The sequence below is a fragment of the Homarus americanus genome, unplaced genomic scaffold (assembly GCF_018991925.1).
Source record: "Homarus americanus isolate GMGI-L3 unplaced genomic scaffold, GMGI_Hamer_2.0 scaffold52512, whole genome shotgun sequence".
NCBI classification, from domain to species: Eukaryota; Metazoa; Arthropoda; class Malacostraca; order Decapoda; family Nephropidae; genus Homarus; species Homarus americanus.
Window position 1 is genome coordinate 1077178 of NW_024735442.1, and position 23610 is coordinate 1100787.

The 23610-nt window shown below is 42.9% G+C and overlaps 1 protein-coding gene across 1 annotated transcript in view; it reads right to left on the reverse strand.

The window, feature by feature from the left end:
* The window catches only part of LOC121870878 (potassium voltage-gated channel subfamily H member 2-like), a gene marked incomplete at its 5' end in the record, with an annotated part of 37391 nt that extends 14143 nt beyond the window's left edge, over positions 1–23248 (reverse strand). Inside the window, 6 exon segments of the mRNA XM_042372851.1 lie at positions 4647–4786; positions 10008–10085; positions 14335–14473; positions 16500–16649; positions 17277–17562; positions 23077–23248. Coding sequence (XP_042228785.1) covers positions 4647–4786; positions 10008–10085; positions 14335–14473; positions 16500–16649; positions 17277–17562; positions 23077–23248 — 965 coding nt within the window.
* Between the last annotated feature and the right edge of the window lie 362 nt (positions 23249–23610).

Here is a 23610-nt window from a genome sequence, read left to right on the forward strand (position 1 = left end):
CAGGTACACCGGGTCACTCAATATTTGTACTTGAGGCCCCCTGACAAGCGACTCTGGTCCTCACGACGTCAGTTCATACAGGTGATTAACCGCACTGGTGGGGGAGACCAAAAACACATTTCATTCCCCAATAATATTTTCTTCCCATACAACAAAATACAAAAAAACAATTACCTTGTCTTAATTACACCACCTTCAACTAATTACAGTAATTAAAACACAGGTACGCGTCTGCTAATTGCTTCTTTCGTAATTACCAAAAGTTATTCTTTAATTAGGTAAATTCTTCTTATCTACAGAGCAGTAATTATGTACAGGCTAATGAGATAAGTTATAATTTATCATCCATCACAGCTCTATAATCTATCATCCATCACAACACTATAACACAAAGCCTCCCTAACCACGTACAACATTAGATTAAGTCAAGGTCACATAACAATGGAACAGAAAAAATAAATCCCATTCCTCTCTCTCTCTCTCTCCGTTACCAGACTGATTTGCATAGTTAATGATAAGGAAATTCTGTGAACATTTGCTGGGAGGTAATAATAGGTAATTAACTCCGATATGACATTATCATTAGTGGTATTGATGCACCTTAATGATTACATACACACGTGGGAGAAGGACGTAAGAATGTTTATTTATCTCTCTCTCTCTCTCTCTCTCTCTGTCTCTCTCTCTCTCTCTCTCTCTCTCTCTCAGGTTACTTTACGACGCCATAATAAGTAAGACGCCTGTATGCATGTACTTTACGACGCCATAAGTAAGACGCCTGTATACTTGCACTTTACGACGCCACAATAAGTGAGGCAGCCACCGTCTTGAGGTCTGGTAGTTGGTACGCCATAACTTTTTAATTTCCGATACCTTGGCCCAGGCAGGAAGGGGGGAGCTTTACGAGCCTAGGGGGAGGGGTGAGAAGGGGGAGGGGTAGAGGGCAGGAGGAGAGAGAAGGAGGGGAAGGGAGGGGAGGGGGGATGGAGAGGGGGAGGGGGAGGAAGAGGGGGGGAGGGAGGGGGGGTGGGAGGGGGAAGAGGGAGGGAGAGGAGACATGGAGAACAGAGAAACAGTACAGAGAGGAGGGATGGAAAGATGAGGGGGGACTGAGAGAGGGGAAGGAAACATTCATCCCTAACCTGTCTCCCCCCTCCCCATCAAATAAAAGACTTCCACAACTTTAAATTGGATGGTCAATAATATGCTAATTTTATTATAATTTTTCGTAACCTTTGTATCTGCTTCAAAAAAATATTATTATTATTATTATTATTGTGTGTGTATTTACGATCTCTCCTTCATCCCTTCTTCCCCTCCTCCTCCCTCCATTCTTCTCCTTCCCTGTTTCTCTCCCCCTGTCCCTCTCTAATCACCCTCAAATCATACTCCCTGTCCCCTCTCTATCACTGTCCTTCCTCTCCTTCTATCACCTCCTCCCTCTCCCATCACCCCCTCCCTCTCCATCACCCCTCCCCTCTCCATCCCTCTCCCCTCTCCATCACCCTCCTCCCATCACCCTCCCTCCCTCCCTCTCCATCACCCCTCCTTCGTCCTGCACCTCTCCATGTACAGCCAGGAAATTCAAACCAAGGCGACAGGCTGAGGTGATCGTTAGTCTGGCGGTGGTTATCAAGAAGCGATTAGGAGGAACTAAGTCAAACGGTGTCATACAGTTTAGTTTAGTTTAGTGTGGTGTGGTGTGGTGTGGTGTGGTGTGGTGGCCGGGCAAGACCTAGATGCTATATACTGCTGGGATGTAGAGACCGAGAGACCAAGACCTTTTATACTGCTGGGATGTAGAGACCGAGACCTTTTATACTGCTAGGGGTGTAAAGGCAATACACCATCTACCCCTCCCCCCTTTACGAGGTCTCACGTTATCAATGACCCAATACTCTATCAGCATTCCTCCTCTCCGTCTTTCACGTGAGGTGGATCCTGGGAATAGACAAACCTAAAAAAAAAAAACAGGAAATAACAAAGTATAAGAGAGAACAAAATAAACAATAAACAAGAAGGAAGGAAGATAAAATAACGAGTAGAAATATCAACACCACAGGTCTGGTTCGTCAAAAGACTCGTACGGTCAAAACTTCCAGCTGTCAGAACACATATCAGCCGGGGATCATTTCAGCCAAATAGTGACCAAAAAAAAACACCATTGAAATGACATAGAAACTTGATGTAACTGGTTGGGTTCTCTCGTCCACAAGTTAGGTTCATAAAAAAAGTACAGTATATCTCTTTAGACTATCTCGGACTTAGGAAGAAACTGGGGGTGGAGTTATTATAGAAAACGGGGGTGGAGTTATTATAGAAAACGGGGATTGAGTTATTAAAGAAAATGGGGATTGAAGTTATTATTGAAAATGAGGGTTGGAAGTATTATAGAAAACGGAGGTTTAGGTATTATAGAAAACGGGGGTTGGAGGTATTATAGAAAATGGGAGTTGGAGGTATTATAGAAAACGGGGGTTGGAGTTATTATAGAAAATGGGTTTTTATACAAGAAAGAAAAAGGGAACATACTGAAGGTAATAAAGAAATTAAGAAGAGACAAAACTTAGTGAATGGGGGATGTACTCTCTCTCTCTCTCTCTCTCTCTCTCTCTCTCTCTCTCTAGCACCTACCACACTGCTCTCCCCAGCACCCACACTGCTTCTGCCTCTCTCCCAGAACCCACACACTGCCCCCCATAACACCCACACTGCGTTCTACGTAATAAAAAGTAGAGAGTTGTATTTCGTAGTTAAAAACGGGGCCCCATTGTATATCAACTCGTAAAATACTGTTAATAGCGGGACCAACACGGCTGTGAGAGAGGGCTTCCCTGCCACCATTATTACCAAGCAATGTTGTCAATGTTGCCAACACCCAGAAGAGGTGCTTGTCAATACTGCCAACACAGGGTAGAGATGGTTGTCAATACACACACACACATACATACATTACATATATACATACATACATACACACACACATACATACATACACACACACATACATACATACATACATACATACATACATACAGACATACATTAGATACATATGGCTACGTGTCTCACATCACACACAATCACTTTGATAATTACACATTTCTTAGAACTATTAAAAGAAATAATTTGACCATGAAAACACGTACAGGTATAAACCCAGTACTGTTTTTACTTTGTTTTAGGGTCATTAACGAGGTTTTAGTTTTAACGAGCAACTTTTAAAAATTCCTTTTTTTACTTTATTCTCAAAACAAAACTATTTGTTTTATCTTTATTTACTCTGTTGTTCATCTTAAGTAACTTTATTCAAACTGTTGTTCATCTTAACTTTATTCACAGTTATTTATCTTAAGTAACTTTATTCACTGTTGTTCATCTTAACTTTATTCACTGTTGTTCATCTTAACTTTATTCACTGTTGTTCATCTTAACTTTATTCACTGTTGTTCATCTTAACCCAAATTATTAAAAGTTTTCAAAAGTTTTATTATTTTTTCTCTTCAGGTCGAATACTTTATTTTTTATTTAACACCTGAGAAATATTTCCTTCCTACCATTATACGATCCTTACGTCATTGTGTAATTACGCCCAGATAATTCACAATACGAGCCGATGATTCCAAATACGATCTAATAATATCAAATATGATCCAATAATTCCAAATACGGTCCAATAATTCCAAATATGGTCCGATAATTCACAATACGAGCCGATAATTCCAAATACGATCTAATAATTCCAAATATGATCCAATAATTCCAAATACGGTCCAATAATTCCAAAAAACAATCCGATAACTCAACCATACGTCCACTGGGTAATAATAACAATAATCACAAGCATAGTAAGGAAATACAACCCAACCCAACCCAACCCAACCTAACCTGACCTAACCTGACCTCGTATATCACAGCGCTGCAGGTAAATTAGTGAATAATTACTCATTGAAATGTGATCAAATGTAACCCAATCCACCCTGAAAAATTTAATTAATCAGTCAAATGCGTTCTACTTACTCTAATTTTACTTGAAATATATATATATACCTATCTGATCCCCAATGTGTTCATCTATAACCTAACCTAACCTAACACATAACATAACGTAAATTACTCATATGTAAAATGAGTAGGATATTTTAGCTTCCCGAGTACGATTTATTCCCTGGAGTACAGTGTATATCTTAACCCTTTGATTACGATGAACTTAATCCCTTGAGTACGATGGCATTGTGCTTAGTGGGTTGTCATCGTACTCAAGGGTTAAGTCACTGTACTCAAGGGGTTAAATCACCGTACTCAAAGGATTAAATCACCGTACTCAGAGGGTTAAATCATCATAATCAAAGGGTTAAATCACAGGTACACAAGTATTTCAACAAAACATTCCTTGGGCACTTTCTGTTGTTTAAGATCATGTCATTAACTTACCTCTACAGGGACCCTTAGCACACAAACACATACCTAACCTGATCCAAGACACACGATCACACACACTAACTCACAAACAGACAGCACCAGCACTTCCACCTGCACCTCCACCAGCACTTCTCCACCAGCACCTCCACCAGCACCTCCACCTCCTCTCCACCAGCACCTCCACCTCCTCTCCACCAGCACTTCTACCTCCTCTCCTCACTCACCTTGTGCTTGATGCCCTCCGTGGTCAGGTTGCTGAGGGAGGGGCTCTTACGGTCCCTCCCTGGCAGCCTGGTGCGGTACCTCGACAGATCAGACTCCGAAGAGGCGTTGGGGAAAGGCTTGAGGATGTTGTTACGGGCGGCTGTGTCGAGGACGAGGGAGAAAAAAAATATGTTAGTCAAAAATGAGAGAGAGAGAGAGAGAGAAAAGAGATAAAAGACAGTTAAAACAGAGAGAGAGAGAGACAGATAAACGACAGAATGTGACAGTTACATCCAATACTTAGACAGCAATTATTACGTGATTGATTAAGAGTGAACATAAAATTAAAGATCATTTAACGAGGTCAGTGGAAAGTGTGGGGCGAGTCTGCTTTACCTACAACCTTAAATAACATCTAAGTCATTAATTAAGACAGACAGGTGTTGGAAGTAATCAGTGGCCATTACCTGTATCTTCTCCATCCGCTCGGAAATTCGATTAGAACATTTATTTGTCTACAGTTGTTTTTTTCAATTAAGAGGAGGGTGCCGAGTTAAGAGGAGGGTGCCGAGTTAAGAGGAGGGTGCCGAGTTAAGAGGAGGGTGCCGAGTTAAGAGGAGGGTGCCAAGTTAAGAGGAGGGTGCCAAGTTAAGAGGAGGGTGCCGAGTTAAGAGGAGGGTGCCGAGTTAAGAGGAGGGTGCCAAGTTAAGAGGAGGGTGCCAAGTGCCAAACTACCGCAGGAGGGAGACAATGGGCAGGGAGCTCTGTCAATAAAAGGTTTAATTACTAACAAGAGTGGCTCTCTCTCTCTCTCTCTCTCTCTCTCTCTCTCTCTCATTTCGGGACAGTATTACCATATGTATTTATTCAGGAATATATTTCAACCCCGAGATGGATGTGGTTATCGTATGTTAATCAATGGGATATATTTCATACTTTAGGACAGGTTTATCGTCTGTTTATTCCTGGGATATACTTCAGATTTGGATGGGTTTATAATCTACTTTAATTCAGGAATATATATCAAGCTTAGGTTAGGTTTATCATTTGTTTGTTTTGTCTTTTCTTTTCCTTGGGATATATTTCAAACTTCCTAGAATGGGATATAGTTCAAATTTCCTAACGTTAAAGAATTCAGTATTTTTCAGGTATGTATTCCGTAAACTTCTCCTGGATGAACCATTTGTATATAGAACACCGGAATATGAATTCATCTATTTTGCTTTTAAAATTTGTAAATATTTCATTCTTTTCCCCATTCTAAAGGTCTGGAATGTTGGAATGCTCTTTTTTATGATATTGGTCAAAAAAGATATTGGTTAAAGGAATCTCTGTATTTATTATGATGTTTTTTTTCATGAGGAGAGAAAATGTTTGTATGACGTCTGATTTCTATTAGGGGGGGGAGGAAGGGGGTATTTCCTGTCTCAAGGGGAAGAGACAATATCTCTCTCTCTCTCTCTCTCTCTCTCTCTCTCTCTCTCTCTCTCTCTCCACCTTCACAAATGCTCTATTAAGTTCACCATTACAAGAGCCATTAGTATAGGGACAATCGCCATCAATTGCAACACAAGTTTCTCTCAGTTGGTAAAAGTTTCGGTGATCCTTCGTTATTTTCCACTGACCTCGTGACCTTTAACAACAATGCCATATTAAACCTTAACAGCACAACACAAGGCTCTTAATTAATTAGTCTTTGTTTACTGGCTGTGGTAAAACTTCTATGTATAAATAAATATAGATTTTTTTTATTACTTAGTTTAATTACAATCGTTAACTAGGTAGCAAATATACAGGTGTGTTTTTTTTGTTTTATTTCCGGTCAGTAAACCCACACCTGTATTGACCTGAACAGCAGCCATTATCAACACCATCCATGAACCTGAGACTAGGTTAGATTAGGTTAGGTCACTCTTTGTAATGTTCGTAAGATAACTGTACCGAATGTTATGTTGTCTCTCTTTGTTTTGTACAGTCACAGACAAAAGTTCCTTTACATTCTCCCTCGAACGTGTGATAAAGTCAAATGAGATACTGTAGTGCCATCGAGGGGTGGTCAAGGTCAAGCAGTTCAGTGACTCGTTCCTACAAATTCAAAGTCTCGGGAGTGTAAAGGCACTTGTGCTCGTCACTGTACACCCACAACAGTAGTGAGTTTACCGATGAACACAAAACACACCTGTACTGTACACCATCAACACAAGAAGATAAATAACTACCTGGGACTAATTACCTAAGACTAATTACCTGGGACTAATTACTAGACACACATGAGGGAACTACTGTATCTGAGAGAGGGATAATCCGTGCTGCTGGGAGCTAATGTCACACCTCCCAGCTCATGCATCTCCTAGGGGGGGGGGAGGAGGGGGTATAGGGAGAGGGAAGACTGCTATTGGCTGTCATCTACACGACTCCCAAGTCACGTCACGCGTTCATGGTAACTTACTGACCAATCAAAACGCCGCAGCTCTCGTGTGTGTGTGTGTGTGTGTGTGTGTGTGTGTGTGTGTGTGTGTGTGTGTAAGATAGAAAGCTCCAGGCAGAAAGCTAAAGAAACAAACAAACAAAAACAAACAAACAAACAAGGTCTCACATTCAGCTTAGTTTTAAAGACAGAATGTAGAAAAATCTTAAAGTAAACAAAGGAAATAAACAAAAATACAATCAGCTCAAAGGTTACAAACAAACCTTAAAAGATAAACAAACAAGAGAAAAAACAACAACTGAACTATGAAAACACATCTAAGAGGATAACAGCTGTAGTGTACACGAACAGATATGTAAACAACAGCCTAATGGAAACCAGACAAACGGAACTGTAAACAAATATGAGGTGTAAACAGCGTGAGGTCTACACAGTGGCAATGGTCAAGCTCAGACCAGTAACTGACTGACCGAGGAAAAAAAACTGACTGCAGGACTAAACTGACTAAATTAACGGACTACTAAACTGACTGACTAAACTGAGAAAACTGACTGACTGAACTGACTGACTGACTGACTGACGGAGTGACTTGAGAGCGTCGTGGCAGCTTAATGGTGCTACACTATGGGGGGGGGGAGGTGTGAACACAGGCACTGGTGAACTACAGTATAATATAAACAAACACATCTGTAGTGGGGGGGCGGGGACCAGAGGGGCTGAGGGAACAGAGGGGTGAGGGGACCAGAGGGGGGTGAGGGACCAGGAGGGGGGGAGGGACCAGGAGGGGGTGAGGGACTAGAGGGGGGTGAGGGACCAGAGGGGGTGGGAATCAGAGGGGTGGAGGAACCAGAGGGGTGAGGGACCGAGGGGTGAGGGACCAGAGGGGGTGAGGACCAGGGGGAAGAGGGACCAGGAGAGGGGGAGACCGGGAGAAGTGTGAAGAGACCCTGGGGAGGGGAGAGACCAGGCAGTACGTGACATGCTACCAGGTTGGTGTTTGGGATAAAGAGGAGAGAGATCACACGAGGAAGAAGAGGAGGAAGAAAGGGATAAACAGACAAAGAGGTGCCCTGAGACATGAGGTGCCCTGAGACAACATGAGGTGCCCTGAGACAACATGAGGGGCCCTGAGACAACATGAGGTGCCCTGAGACAACATGAGGTGCCCTGAGACAACACCCTCACACTTGTATGGACCAAACCCTATCAACACTAGTCCTACAGTGACGTCACCAACACTATAAATATCTAAGAAACTACAAAAAATATTCTTTAATAATCTGATAAATAAAAAAAAAACATAATTAATTTTACTTTATAATCTTTTTGAGTATTTTAATTTCCTCCCCAAGTCGATAATCGTAAACTTTAACATTTACGACAAACTTTTTAAACCGGTGACGTAAACCTCCCTTTACTGAACGACATTCCTTAGGGGGCAGTGAAACTTCAGCCTAGACCACCTTCCCTCGCTCATACGTCACTGTCTAACGTTAAGTTTTACCACAAAAACCAAAAACCTTCAATAAAGTGAAATACTGATGCAACGGAGAGAGAGAGAGAGAGAGAGAGAGAGAGAGAGAGAGAGAGAGAGAGAGAGAGAGAGAGAGAGAGAGGTGGGTGGGCAGTAATGTGGATGAAGACAGGGACGAATGTCGGGGTTGAATTTGCAGTGTCTGCAAGCAAATATATATCGTTCACCTCTGTTGTACCTGAGAGAGAGATGATAACATGAGTGGATGGTCGGTATGGTGGGGGAGGTAAGTATGGGTGGGTGCTTAGTGGCATGGATGGTAGGAGGCAGTATGGTAATGGTGTGGTAGGAGATAATAGACACCATGAATCTATTGTAGTAGAGAGGAGAGAGAGAGAGAGAGAGAGAGAGAGAGAGAGAGAGAGAGAGAGAGAGAGAGAGACTCGGCAGTTTCTCCCCATAAACTACAAATTCCTCACAGGTCAAAGGTCACGCATGTCGAAGGTGAATGATTAATGACACGCTGATGGAGTGATTAGCACGGGTCTACAGGTCACAAAAGTTCCCACAATACCACACAAGGTCACACAAGGTCACACAAGGTCACACAAGGCCACATAAGATCACAAAGGCCACAGCAATTAAATATTACTACTCATAGCACAATATAGTCAACAACACAGCACGGGAGACCTGACCTGACCTGACTCCTAGTGTGAACCTGACCTATTTTCTCCTCGTGAAGAGAAACGGAGAGGAGGAGGAGGAGGCGGAAAAGATTGAGGACCGGGAAGATACAGGGGAGGGGAGGGGGGAGGAGGAGGAGAAGAAAGGAGGAGGAAGAGAGGAGAAGGGAGGAAGAGGAGAAAGAGGAGGAGGAGGAGGAGGAGAAAAAGATTGGCGACTGGAAGGTAAAGAGGAGGAAGATATATAAGGGACGAAAGAGGAGGAGACGGAGAAGCGGGAAGAAGATAAAGAGGAGGAGTGAGATGAAAAAAGAAAAAAGAGGAAGACAGAAGGGAAGAGGAGAAGAGGAAGAAAAGAGGGGAGAGGAGAAGAGGAAGAAAAGAGGGGAGAGGAGAAGAGGAAGAAAAGAGGGAAGAAGAGAAGAGGAAAAATGGAGGGAAGAGGAGGAGAAGAGAAGAGGATAAAGGGAGGGAAGAGGAGAAGAGGAAGAACGGAGGGAAGAGGAGAAGAGGAAGAAAGGAGAGAAGAGGAGAAGAGGAAGAAAGGAGAGAAGAGGAGAAGAGGAATCACCACCATCCCTGCCACCTCCCTATCACCTCAACTCCTAAGATACTACTCACCCCCCTGGCCTCTCACACTACCACTACCTCACCACCATCCCCCGGTACCTCAAGGTTTGATTATATATTCTGGAGGCAAAGTCCTTGGGAGAGAGAGAGAGAGAGAGAGAGAGAGAGAGAGAGAGAGAGAGAGAGAGAGAGAGAGAGAGAGAGAAGCCACACATGGGTTTACCTGGATCAAGGTTGCCGAAGGTGTGAGGTCTGTGTTTACTGCCGCTCAGGCCAGGCTGGGAGGGGTCGCTGGGATACACTGCAAGGATACAACATACAACAACCGATACAACATACAACAACCGATACAACATACAACAGCATACAACAGTACCAAGAGTAAAAAAAAACAAAAGAGGAGGGGGTATTAGAATTAGAGATAGAGAGAAAGAAAGATAGAGAGACAATCATTAAAGACTATATAACAACATCAAAGGTCAACTAATTCTAAGAGGCTGGGTAGTTATCACGGGCTGACTCTTGTGGTTCGGACTTTCTATATAATCAAATTTATTACATAGATATAAAATAATCTATCTCACATAGGAGCTAACAAACATAAAACAACTATTTTCTTATATATTAACCAACTCAAATAGTATAGTCTATATTTCTCATTATCCATTAACAGAGATAAATGAGCAATAAACTACCTTACTATTAAATAACCACAACAACATTATCAATCACAATAAACTACCTTACTATTAAATAACCACAACAACATGATCAATCACAATAAACTACCTTACTATTAAATAACCACAACAACATTATCAATCACAATTCACTAAAATACCATAAGAAAGTCAAAACAAGTCAAGTCAGTCCGCTGAACATCACACGCAAGATATATGAAAGAGATTATATTTCTTTCTTAACTAATTACTTGTAAACAGGAGATAGGGAGGTTAAATAGGAGATAGGGAGGTTAAATAGGAGATAGGGAGGTTAAATAGGAGATAGGGAGGTTAAATAGGAGATAGGGAGATTAAATAGGAGATAGGGAGGTTAAATAGGAGATAGGGAGGTTAAATAGAGATAGGGAGGTTAAATAGGAGATAGGGAGGTTAAATAGGAGATAGGGAGGTTAAATAGGAGATAGGGAGATTAAATAGGAGATAGGGAGACAGACTAACAGACAAACGGAGCAATCAATGTACACTTACAAGCTTTGCCATACATACCCACTTGTTACTTCAAGCACGGAAGAAGGGGAGGGGGGATGATGGGGAGAGTTAACTTACAACATTTGGGGGGTGGTGGGGCAGGGTATATAAGGGGTTAAAATAAATGGGGAGGGGAGGGGTTAACAAATTGGGAGGGTAGGGGAGAGAATTATGGGTTTGTGGGTCTACGGTGGTCTATTGACAAAGTGGGCGAGGAGAAGGACGACGAGGGGGAGGGGACGAGGGGAAGGGGAAGAGAGAAAGGGGATGAGGGGAAGGGGATGAGGGAAGGGGACGAAGGACGGAGGAGAGGGAAGAGAGGAAAGGGATGAGGGGAAGGGGACGAGAGGGAAGGGGACGAAGGGGACGGGGACGAGAGGGAAGGGGACGAAGGGGACAAATGGAGGAGAGGTATGAGCGAGGGAAGGGGGACAAGACAAAGGGAAGGAAAGGGGAAGTGTGTACTAGAGAGGAGAGGAGAGGCAAGAGGAAGGAGGAAGGAAAGGAGGAGGTGGAGGCTTTCATTTTTCTCTATGGAGGAGCAGGAGGGGAAGGTAGAGGAGGAGGAGGAGAGGAAGGAGGAGGAGGAGGAGAGGAAGGAGGAAGAGGAGGAGGCAAGCCAGACTGAGGGGGGGGAAAGTTGAGTGTCGTTTACTTTCATTCAGTTGAGGGGAGAAACGGCCGCTAGGTGAAGCAAGGGAGGAGAACAATCTTACACTGTGCACGACAACTCTGACAGTGTAAGACATAAGACACAACTTACACTGTATCATCATTATACACTGTGACTGTATAAAACAATACTGTATCAACTTATTTTTTTAGACAAGAGAGAAAAGATATACAATTCACTCTATGAGAACAAGAGATTAATCTGGCCTACAATGATATACATATATATTTAGATCTTCAAATAGTAAATCAATTCTTGTCTCAAACTGCATTTACCATCAGGTCATAAAATTAACTATAATGAAAGGTATAATTAATTAGATCAGAAGGGATGACTCATTGAAATAAAGTCATAAAGGCATAGAAAAAATATACCTATCTGGATATATGATACATTTCTTGAGGAGAATAAATACCTGTACAGTACAATGACCAAATTACTATATTATGTCAAGTAGGAAAAATGTACTGGCAGGAAGGACAGTATTGAGCTGGAGGGTGTACAGTATGTTCGTGTGTGTGTGTCTGTGTGTGTGTGTGTGTGTGTGTGTGTGTGTGTGTGTGTGTGTGTGTGTGTGTGCTACTCAATGCACTTACAACAAGGGAATATATAAGCTCCACTGGCGGGAATAAAATAAATGTAAATTATTTGAGTCATTCACAGGTAAGTAACAAGTAAGTCTGTTTAACATGAATAATGAATCTGAATAAAATCTTTAAAGTAGAATAAATAAATACATATTTTCCCTTCAATCGTTGTCATTCATTCATTCACTTCTACTGTAAATGAATGAATGACAATAATTACTGTTGTTAGCCATAAAAATTTTGATGTTATTAAAGCTCTGAATAATAATGAACAGGTGAGGAGTATTAGAACAAAGCCATCAAGGTGTGTCTTTAACGAGGTGTTGTAGCCACTTAGAGATTAATTAACACCTAAACAACCCTCTATGCTGCCCCCGTGTGTAGCGTTCCTATAAGACCAAACAAGTGATATGTATATAATTTAAAAACACTAAATACAAACCCTGACGATCCTGTTACAGCATTTATAATTTTACCAACAATACTTAGATAAAATTATATGGTTTCGAAATACAGGTAAGATAATGTAATTCCCTGAATCACCTTCTTTAATGTGAAAAAAAATATATAACAGGGTTTTTATCGGTATACTGTATAACTGAATAAAAAAATGGCGGCTATATTTAGAGCCACAAGGGACAACTCCAGAGATTCACTTGATGACAAATCAACAATATTTTTTTTTTCAGAATCATTTCAATTGAACTTAAAACTACACATTTTATAATCATTATCCACAAACATCAAAATATTATACCAGAATTAAAAAAAAAAACGGTACCATCATCTGCGTTCATTGTTGCTTCTGTCATAAGTGGGCCTGTAGAGGCTCTTAAGTGGCGTCTAAGGAGAATAAATAGTACTCGAGTGTGCTGATGTGGTGGTGCAGCCAAGACACTTACGGAGTGGCTATAGTTAAAGGTGTGTCAAGGAAGAAGGGAAGGGGAGGAGGGATGTTCAGCCATGTAAGTACCACTCAAAAAACAGTGCTTAAAATGTAGAGACAAATGTATACACACACAAAAAAAATAACTAGAATCATATAAGCAAATAACTAGAACTAAATATGTCTTAATCTTAGACAGTCTACAGTCAAAATCAAGCTACTCTGAGGACGCTAAGTGTATGGCTGACTAGACTGAGCTAAGTCACAAGAACCTATGGCTAGTCTGCATCAAAGCCACAGTCTGCCACACTAAAATATTACGTACGACTGTTTAGCGAGATTGACGATTCGCTTGCTTGATCTTCCAAACTTTCTTCTGCAAAAAAGATGATTTAAAAAGTAGCAGTGACAGCAGAGAGACAAAACTACAGCCAAAAACATGATGAAAAAAAAGCCTACAGTAAGAGAGTTATAATAAGCCACAGAAGCACCATATAAAGTATTGGAATTGAAGGAAAAATGGACAAATTCCTCAATATTTACATCATCTTAAAACACTGAAAAAAAACAAAGGAACATCATACCAAAAGCATCAGTGAGGAACATTGGGCCAAACAGACTACAGAAAAACATACATCTTTTGTTTATAAGCCCCAAAAAACACCAAACAAAAATCTAAAAACATCTTGGACTCAAAAATTATTCGGAAAAAGTCACCCCAAAGGAGGAATACACTATCAAGTACAGTAAGGTTGGTGCAGAAACTGGCTTTAAAACTACAGCATTATATTATTATTATTCTTTTAAGGTAAGGGAAATTACAACAAAAAACTGGCTTTGTTTACCCAAGGAGGTCACAGCTAAACACGGACAAACACAGCAACACAAGAGGGTGGGGTGGTGGGCGCTTAGACACACCCGGGGGAGCCACTAAAGGGAATTTATTCATAGGTTGAGCATCAGAGGTGACAAAAAATAAAGAGTTTGTTTCGTAAGTTTCTATGATCTGGAAGAAGATAAGAATTGGACCTGAGAAATACATTTTTAGCTGAAAGAGAGAGAGAGAGAGAGAGAGAGAGAGAGAGAGAGTAAAAGAAGTAAATAAAGCGAGAGAAAAAAAGAAAGAAGGGGGAAAGAAGAATCTAGTAAATGGAGAGAGAGAGAGAGAGAGAGATAAACCTGAACACACGTACTTGTTGAGATGGTAGCAGAGCGAGAGGGGAACTCCCTGCCGGAGGGCTGAGAGACGCGGTGGTGGCTGATGGCGTCTAGGGAGGTGGCCGGACGCATGGACGACCTGCTCCGCCCGGACTCCTCTGCAAAGGACCCCATCTGGAGGAGGAGGAGGAAGGGTTAAAAGGAGATTCTTGTGACGATTCAACTTTCCTGTGTGTGTGTGTGTGTGTGTGTGTATACAGACATTTTTTATTGAGAAAATCATAATATAGACGATTATTTCATATTTCTTCGTTTATGCAGATTAAAAAGAATCATTTGTCATCTTTTTTTTGACTGAATGTATTTTTTTTATGAGAAAGGAATAATGATATACAAGAATAACAATAAGGGCGAGAGATGAGCTCCGTAAATTCCAGCATTAATGAGGAATTTGTCGAAGGGCGAGTATCAAGAATTTAAAATAAGACACAGACAGACAGAGGAAATAAACCAGACGGAGGCTCTCTCTTCCCTCTGTGCTGAACCAACTGACTTTATCAAACACCCAAACTCACCAACTCCTTCAAGGCCACTTTAAATTATCCTAATCCACCTACGTAAACCGACCCGTGACCGTGTGACTCTGCCCACTACAGGAAGGTCCTCAGCAAGTGATGTCAGTGTCTGTTACTCTCTATGGGGTGGTTAGGTTAGGTTAGGGGTGTTGTGATGACCTGAGTGGACAGCTGCCATAGATCATCTTCTAATTACGCTTGGTATTATCAAAGGTGAGCTCAGGAAGTTACATAACCTCTTGAGTACGATGCCATAACCACTTGAGTACGATGCCATAACCTCTTGAGTACGATGCCATAACCACTTGAGTACGATGCCATAACCACTTGAGTACAATGTCATCGTAAATTCAAAATGGTTAAAACAACTTACTCAAAGCCAAGCAAACCATCGTACTCAAAGGTTTTAAATCATCGTACTCAAGAATCTATCACCTGGTTAACTCACTGTACTCAATGAGTTTAAAAAAAAAACCACAATCTCCTCTCCTACTCAATAAACACCTCAACACCTTCACCAATGACACACTACCTCCCGTCTCCTGCCTACAAAATCCTAAACCTCCCACACGACTTATGACCACTTCTCTACGTGACAGCTGCTACCTAAAGGCTCCCACGAAGGCTCTGGGCGGGAAGTCACACTACAGTTTCTCAAGTCGTGGGCTGTAAAGGAGGCAGTTTAGGGGGTGGGGGGTGAGGGGGGGGTTGAACGGCGGAAACTGACCCTATAGAATGATGAGTGAGAGAGACCAGTGGAGGGACGATAAAATGGACACTGCTGCTCGCTCTCTCTCTCTCTCTCTCTCTCTCTCTCTCTCTCGCTCTCTCTCTCTCTCAGTTGCAATATTTCTATCTTCTGTTTCATACATGTCTTTACAAATCTCTATCAAATCTTCAAATACATAGCTATACACATACGTCTATAGCTATTCACTATAGAGAAGCCTTATACACTATAGAGAAGCCTTATACACTATAGAGAAGCCTTATACACTATAGAGAAGCCTTATACACTAGAGAGAAGCCTTATACACTATAGAGAAGCCTTATACACTAGAGAGAAGCCTTATAGACTAGAGAGAAGCCTTATACACTAGAGAAAAGCCTTATACACTAGAGAGAAGCCTTATACACTATAGACGAGCATTATACACTATAAAGGAGAGGCCTGGGGCTGATCACTCTACAAGGGCTACTGGTCAGACCATAACTCCGCCACGAGGGTCATTAAGCACTCGAGCTCATCCTGGGTAAAAAAATGTTCCAAGGAAATTCTAAAAATAAAATATGATAAAAATGATAACAGAGACAATGACTATATATTAAATTCTTGTAATAATCTTGAGGAAATAATTGGAATTGTCTCTCTCGTTATCTCTCTGTCTCTCTCTTGATATATCTCTCTCCCGCTGCTATCGCTATCTTACGCTATTGCCCTCTCACATTATCTCCCTCTCACAATCTCTCTTATTCTCACTCTCACTGGGTTGGGTTAAGTTGGGTTGAATTAGGTTGGGTCGGTTTAATTTGGATTGGGATGGGTTGGGTTAATTTGGATTAGGTCAGGTCAGGTCAGGTCGGGTCATGACGAACCAGTGAGGCATTTAACCCGAGGCACTTACCTTCTCAGAGGCCTTAGAGGTAGTAGTAGCGACGGAGTCCTTGCGTGAGACAGCCGAGTCCTTCCTCTTCCAGATGGGCAGGGACGTCTTGCGATCATCTAGGAAAGCCTGGAGGGAAGGACGACCCACGTGGAGGGCGTCGAAGGTGTGCTGCCGAGGGGAGAGTCTTGGTGAGATGACAGACAGATAAAGACTGGCCAGCAGACAGACGGATATAGACAAGACAGATAGACAGATATAGACAGACACAGTTTCCGTCAAAAGTAATCATCCACTCCACCACCTAACCCCCCTGCGCCTGGCCGGGTCCTTTCTGCACGATAAGTCACGTGGGGTGGAGAGAGGGGAGTGGTCGATTTGGGGGAGGGTCGTTTGTTGGGGGGGTGTTGGGAGGGGTGTTAGGGGGTGGAGGGTGTGGGGGTGGAGCGGTGGGGTGGGGCGGTGTGGGGGGTGGGGGTGTGTGGGGTGGGGGGTGTGTGGGCGGGCGGTGTGTGTGGGGGGTAAGAAATGCCCTGAGAGAGAGAGAGAGAGAGAGAGAGAGAGAGAGAGAGAGAGAGAGAGAGAGAGAGAGAGAGAGAGGCTTGGCAATATTAGCAGTATGTGAATTTAGTGCTTTGTGAGGAAAGAGAAACTTGTTTCATTTGATGGAGAGGAACATTACCGTACTTTATAAAGCAGTATACTGAACACTCCTTTATACCCTCCCGCCCACACACACACACACACACACACACACACACACACGCGCGCGCGCGCGCGCGCACACACACAACCAACCTTTCTATCACTAGCAGTAGACACGACGAGCGTAGCGGCAGTGGCACCAGAAGCAGCAGTAGTAACAGCAGAAGGCTCGGCAGTAGGAACAGCAGAAGAACTAGTAGGTAAGGTGCCCGCTCCTGCTGCTGGGATGACGCCGGTGGACTTACGAGGAGAGGCGGCGGCCCCTGGAGCACCTTCGGCAGTAATAGTAACGTGGGAAGCGTTGGTGGGCGTAGAGTTGAGGAGGGCAGCGGAGGAGCCGAGCAAAGGGTCCCGCTGGTCGCTGCTGTCATCACGCCCTCTGCAAGGACACGTGGACGTTACACCTGATCACCTTCACTAGTAACAGGTAAAGACACTTGATATAGAGTTAACCCACTGAAGACTATGGAGTTAAACCATCATCAGTCTGTAAGTAAACCATTATAAGTTAAACCATCGTCCTCAAAGGGTTAAATCACCATCTTCAAAGGGTTAAACCACCATCCTCTCCGGGCTAAATCACCACCATCCTCAAAGGGTTAAACCATCTAGCAGCATCAGGTATAAGGACCAGACAACCTTTACCTGATCTAATGAACACACTTCATATTCTTTTTCTTAAATTTCGTAAGGTAAGGTAAGGTAAGGTGAGGTAAAGTGAGGTAGGGTAAAGTGAGGTGAGGTGAAGTAAGGTAAGGTGAGGTAAAGTGAGGTGAGGTAAGGTAAAGTGAGGTAAGGTGAGGTGAGGTAAAGTGAGGTAAAGTGAGGTAAGGTGAGGTAAAGTGAGGTAAGGTAAGATGAGGTGAGGTAAAGTGAGGTAAGGTGAGGTAAAGTGAGGTAAGGTAAGATGAGGTGAGGTAAGGTAATGGTGAAGTATAACATCTCTCGTCACACACCAAACATCTATACACACGGTAAACTTAAAGGAGATATTACTAACGCTTTATACAGTTAATTTAATCCAAGTAAACTATTTCTTTTCTGAACTATTTCTGTCTAAAAGAAAATTTAACTCAATAAACAGTGTAGTTTATATTAATACTGGTTATAAGGGAGAGTTACTCATATACTTCCTTGTAAGACCAAAAAAGACCAAGAGACAAACCTTTGAAGTCAGGCACAGGGGCGGCCCGGTCACGCAATCTGGGTTCTCTAACGTCCTGAGTGTTACTGGCCGAGAATGAGGAGTGAGGCCACGAGATGGAGCAGGTGACGGAGACAGGGTATGGCTGACGAGGTAGTTGGGTAGTTTGCAGCAGTGTTCAAACGCGACGAACTGTACGCTTAAAGATGAGGGTGTCAAACGTGTGTGTGTGTGTGTTATTAAACAAGAATTTAGCTCTAAAAGTAAACTTATTGATGTTCTGTGTGTTTACGTGTTTTTAATTCAAATATTTCACACGTTCAGGTTTCAACACACACATTCATAGTTAACCTCTCCCCACCACTCTCCCTTGACACACACACCATTAGGCAAATTAGCCAAGATCCTCAGGAGATATTCTTAGAACGTTGTTAGTAATCCAATTTCGTGAAGCTTTTATGGCCTTTTAATTAAGTAGGAGGAGTAATTAGCATATTGTAGCCCCCTTTACCACCCCCGGGGGCTATCAAGGCTACTGCTAATCCCTCTCTCGTCCATATATCTGGCCCGATGAGGTGATTAGATTTCGCTACAGGTCGAAGCGGGTCTTTTAATGGCGATTTATAACACGATCCAAGTGAGAGAGATGCCAAGGTCGAGTCTCACTTGTCTACCCGAGGGCGAGTGAGTAATGAGCTAACACTTGTCCAAAGTTTAAGAGACAGATAGAGAGATGTGGCCAAGTCCTCCCTCCATAACACGGAGAACTCGAGGCTGTGTGGGTGGTGGCTCCTGCCCCTGTTTACTCTGTGTGGTTCAAAAAATCATTTCACACGAGTGGGTTAACCAGTCAGCCCCAGTGTTGACCTGACGTGCGACCCCCTCCCCCCACACTCCTCCCATCCACTCACACACTTCTACTATATTCCCACCCTCATCCCATACCCACATCCTATTGCTATACTCCTACCCTCCTCCCACACTCCCAATTATTAAAAAAAAAAAAAATCCTCCCCATCCTACACCCAGACTCCCATTCACCTCGCCTGCTATACTCCCACCCTATTCCCCCCACACTCCCACCCTTCCTCCTCCTCCCATCCTCTTACACCCTGGTCGTAATAATTAGGTTAGGTTAACTTGTCGGTAGTTTAGTATAGTTAAGTATCCCCCAAGTCGTTAATGGCCTCCAGACACCACACAGTTCTCATCCACTATATGGATTGGTTTATGTCATCTCATCTGAGTGTAATGGTAATAACGTTGAAATACAGCATCCAGGGTCGTCCAGTGTCGTCCAGGGTCGTCCAGTGTCATTCAAGGTTGTTCAGAGTCGTCCAGATCCGCCACCGCAGCAAAAGTTTGACCCAATTTATGAGACAAAGAACATGGTGGCGTCCTCACAATGGTGGACAAAATTAGCTCCCCTGGTGTGTGTGTGTGTGTGAGAGAGGAACAGCTGGACGACATCAATAGGTTTGCACTAGGCTGTGTGTGATTCCCTCCCCTCTCCCTCAGTCACCACCTCCCTCCCTTATCATTTACCCCCCCCTCCCCTCCCCTTACACGTTTCCCCCTTACTTCCTCTCCCCTTAATAACTTAACCTCTCGAAGCTGACAATACCACCTGACGCCACGATAAACTGGATTTAAATAAAAGCAAAAAGGCAAAACAATAAAAATCTGAGCCTGACGTCCATAAATAAACACAAACGCCGTCAGGTGAACAAATGGTCCCTGAAACTCACTACAATTATAAGTTTTGTTCTAATATTAACCTCTAGTGACGACGATTATTTTTAGTTAGCCATCAGCACACCTCATCATTTTCTTTATCAGTAACCTTTAAATCACAGTGGCCATTATATAAATTAAGTTATACACCTAATAAATCCTCTATGTCACTCAGAACTCCTTAAAAAAAATGCTAAGATATGATTATTTTTCCTCTAAACTTGTAACTCAATTAATCACAGTCTTATCAGTATCTCAGTAGCAAACCCTAACCCCCATTTCCTTTTCCCCAGACAACAACAAAAAATGGTGCCTTTTAACAATAAATACTACATACAGCATCAAATTCTCCCTCAAAATATAAACATTGAATTAAAACCGCATACAGAGACCAGGCCCAGTATAACTTCATCATACCGACCAACATCTCATGAAAGCAGGTCACACCAACCCACCTCCCGTCTTCTTTATCCCAAGCACCACTAAATCACGGAGAGGGAACTGTCCTATTTCTCACCGTCAGGACCATCACCACCACCACCACCACCACTACCTTCCTCGCTTTTGCCTCTCCCGGAACGCCAGGCAATGTTCCAAGATTTGCTGAGATGGATTTTCTTCATTATCTGCCGTTAGAGTGAAGGACCGGTGTGATTATGTCGCCAGAGACAGACTCACAAAGTAGCCAACACTCCCGCCCCCAATGAGAAATTTTTGTGACTTCTCTGACCCTTTTAAATACGAGGGTGGGGTCAGGAGGAGGGGGTAGCTATGTTGGGTATATACGTGGGGAAGCAAGAGGAGGGTGTATAGATGGTGAGGGAAAGGAGAGACCTATAAGTGAGGTATATACATGGTAGAGAGTCTAGAGGGGAACACAAGATAAAAGTGAGTTTAATTAAGTCTCCCATCAAGAGTAAAACAGAAAACGGATTCTCAACACACACACACACACACACACACCAGTATAAACCTTCCCTTCCTCCCCCCGTTATCATTAATTATTACTATTACATCCAATGATCACCTGTCATCTCTCTCCATCTCCTCCTTTCTCTCCATCTCCCTCATTCCCTTTCATCATTTTATCAACCATGTCCCCCCCCTCTCTCTCTCTCTCCCCTTGGCTCATTTATTTGCCAAATTTCTCTTATTCTCCGTTTCCTATTTTTTCTGTTATTCTTGATTCTTTCTTTTCTGTTTATTGTTTGTTTTTTATTTGTTATTCGTGAATTTCTCTCTCTCTAACTCTCTTTTCTGTTAGTCTTCTTCTTATCCCTATTCTTCTTCTTCTTATTATTATTCCCCGTTTGACAGCTCTTTCTTTGAATACTTTTCTTTCCTATTATACCTTCTTTCTCAATTCCTTTTTGTCTTTCCCTTCCTCTTAACCACATTCTCTTCCCTCCTTCCTTCCTTGTCACCCACCACCCCCACTCTCCCATTTCCCTCCGTTAATGCACCTTCCTTCCCTCCTTCCTTCCTTCCTTCCTTCCTTCCTTCCTTCCTTCCTTGTCACCCATCACCCCCACTCTCCCATTTCCTCCGTTAATGCACCTTCCTTCCTTCCTTCCTTGCTTCCTTCCTTGTCACCCATCACCCCCACTCTCCCATTTCCCTCCGTTAATGCACCTACCTACCTTCCTTCCTTCCTTCCTTCCTTCCTTCCTTCCTTCCTTCCTTCCATCAACACGACATGAATCCACTCATGCGCCAACACCAAGTCTTGCTACTCAACGAATCATATGCCACAATAGGGACTCCACCTCCTCATGTTATTTCCATTTAAGAACGTCTGAACATTTCTCCTGCCATGACCGTTCTTTCCTCAGTCAATGTGTCTTTCCTCAAATCGTCAAACGTTCTAGATACACGACAAAAACATTTATTTGTTTCCTTTAAATTATTCCCTACACGTAAACAAGTATGTGTCCCTCTTGTAAAACGTTCCGAACTCATAAGAAACGTTCGTGATCTGTGGTCTAACGTTCGTAATTTGTGGTTTAAAGTTAGTAATATGTGGTCTAACGTTCGTAATCTGTGGTCTAACGTTCGTAATCTGTGGTCTAACGTTCGTAATCTGTGGTCTAACGTTCGTAATACAGCATGTGGTCTAACGTTCGTAATCTGTGGTCTAACGTTCATAATCTGTGGTCTAACGTTCGTAATCTGTGGTCTAACGTTCGTAATCTGTGGTCTAACGTTCGTAATCTGTGGTCTAACGTTCATAATATGTGGTCTAACGTTCGTAATCTGTGGTCTAACGTTCGTAATCTGTAGTCTAACGTTCGTAATCTGTAGTCTAACGTTCGTAATCTGTGGTCTAACGTTCGTAATCTGTGGTCTAACGTTCATAATCTATGGTCTAACGTTCGTAATCTGTGGTCCAAGGCTTCATCTACTCTTCTGTACACCGTTCGTATTCCTCTGCTACCTTCATCGTCTCTTTGTAACACTAGACCGACTGCAAACATCAGGTCTCGGCCTCTTAAACATCGCTTAGTTTATTCTACAACGTTTTTGTTCCCTCCCTCTGTGTGTAGGGTTTGTGTTTTCTTTCTGTACTTAATAAACGTTTCTCCTTGTTGTTGTTCTTCTTCTTGTTCCTACAGCCTTTGTTCAACGTTTCTTTTCTCTATGCATGACTTTTTAAAATGAGTAAACGTTTGTCTTTGCTCTTCTTCTTCTGCCTACAACCACTATGCAAGGTTTCTCTCTCTCATAAGTCATGGCTCAGCTCCTCTCTTCCGTCTCTGTCAAGTCTCTAAGTCGTCCGCCTCCTCTACTCTCAGTCCCAGTAAAAATCCTCTCTTACCTGCTGGAGTGAATCTTACTTGCTGGATTAGTTGTCTGACCTGCTGGAGTGATTGTCTTAACTGCTGGAGTGAATTTTACCAGCTGGAGTGATCGTCTTAACTGCGGGAGTGAGTCTTACCAGGTGGAGTGATCGTCTTAACTGCGGGAGTGAGTCTTACCAGGTGGAGTGGTTGTCTTACCTGTTGGAGTGAGTCTTACCTGGTGGAATGGGCGTTGTCCTCGTCTTCCTCCTGGGGCTCGTCAGCAGGTTCGTCGGGGATGGGTTCCATACGCGCCCCGGGGGACGTGGACGGACCCGAGGCTGGAGACTTACCGCGGCGGAGGGAACCCATACGAAAGGACTGCCGGAACGACGCCCTGGCCCGGTTGACTGTAGATAGGAGGAGAGAGAGAGAGACAAGTTACCGATGATGGTAGTGGGAAAGGTGGATAAGTGATGATTGGAACAGATTATTGGTAGTTAGATGGAAGGGTAGTTTGAAGGATGGAAAAGATGATGGTTAAAGGATAAGAGAGTTGTGCTTAGAAGGATGGAAGACTGAAGGTTTAGAAGGAGGGGAGCAAAAATTATCATCATTCATCACTACAAATAAATTTCTTCCTTGAAAAAAAAAAAGTTTGGGCAGGAAAATAAACCACCCACTCCATACCTCCCCAATATCCCCACCCACATACACCCCCATACATCCCCACCCACCACCCCCATATCATCCCCACCCACCACTCCCTTAA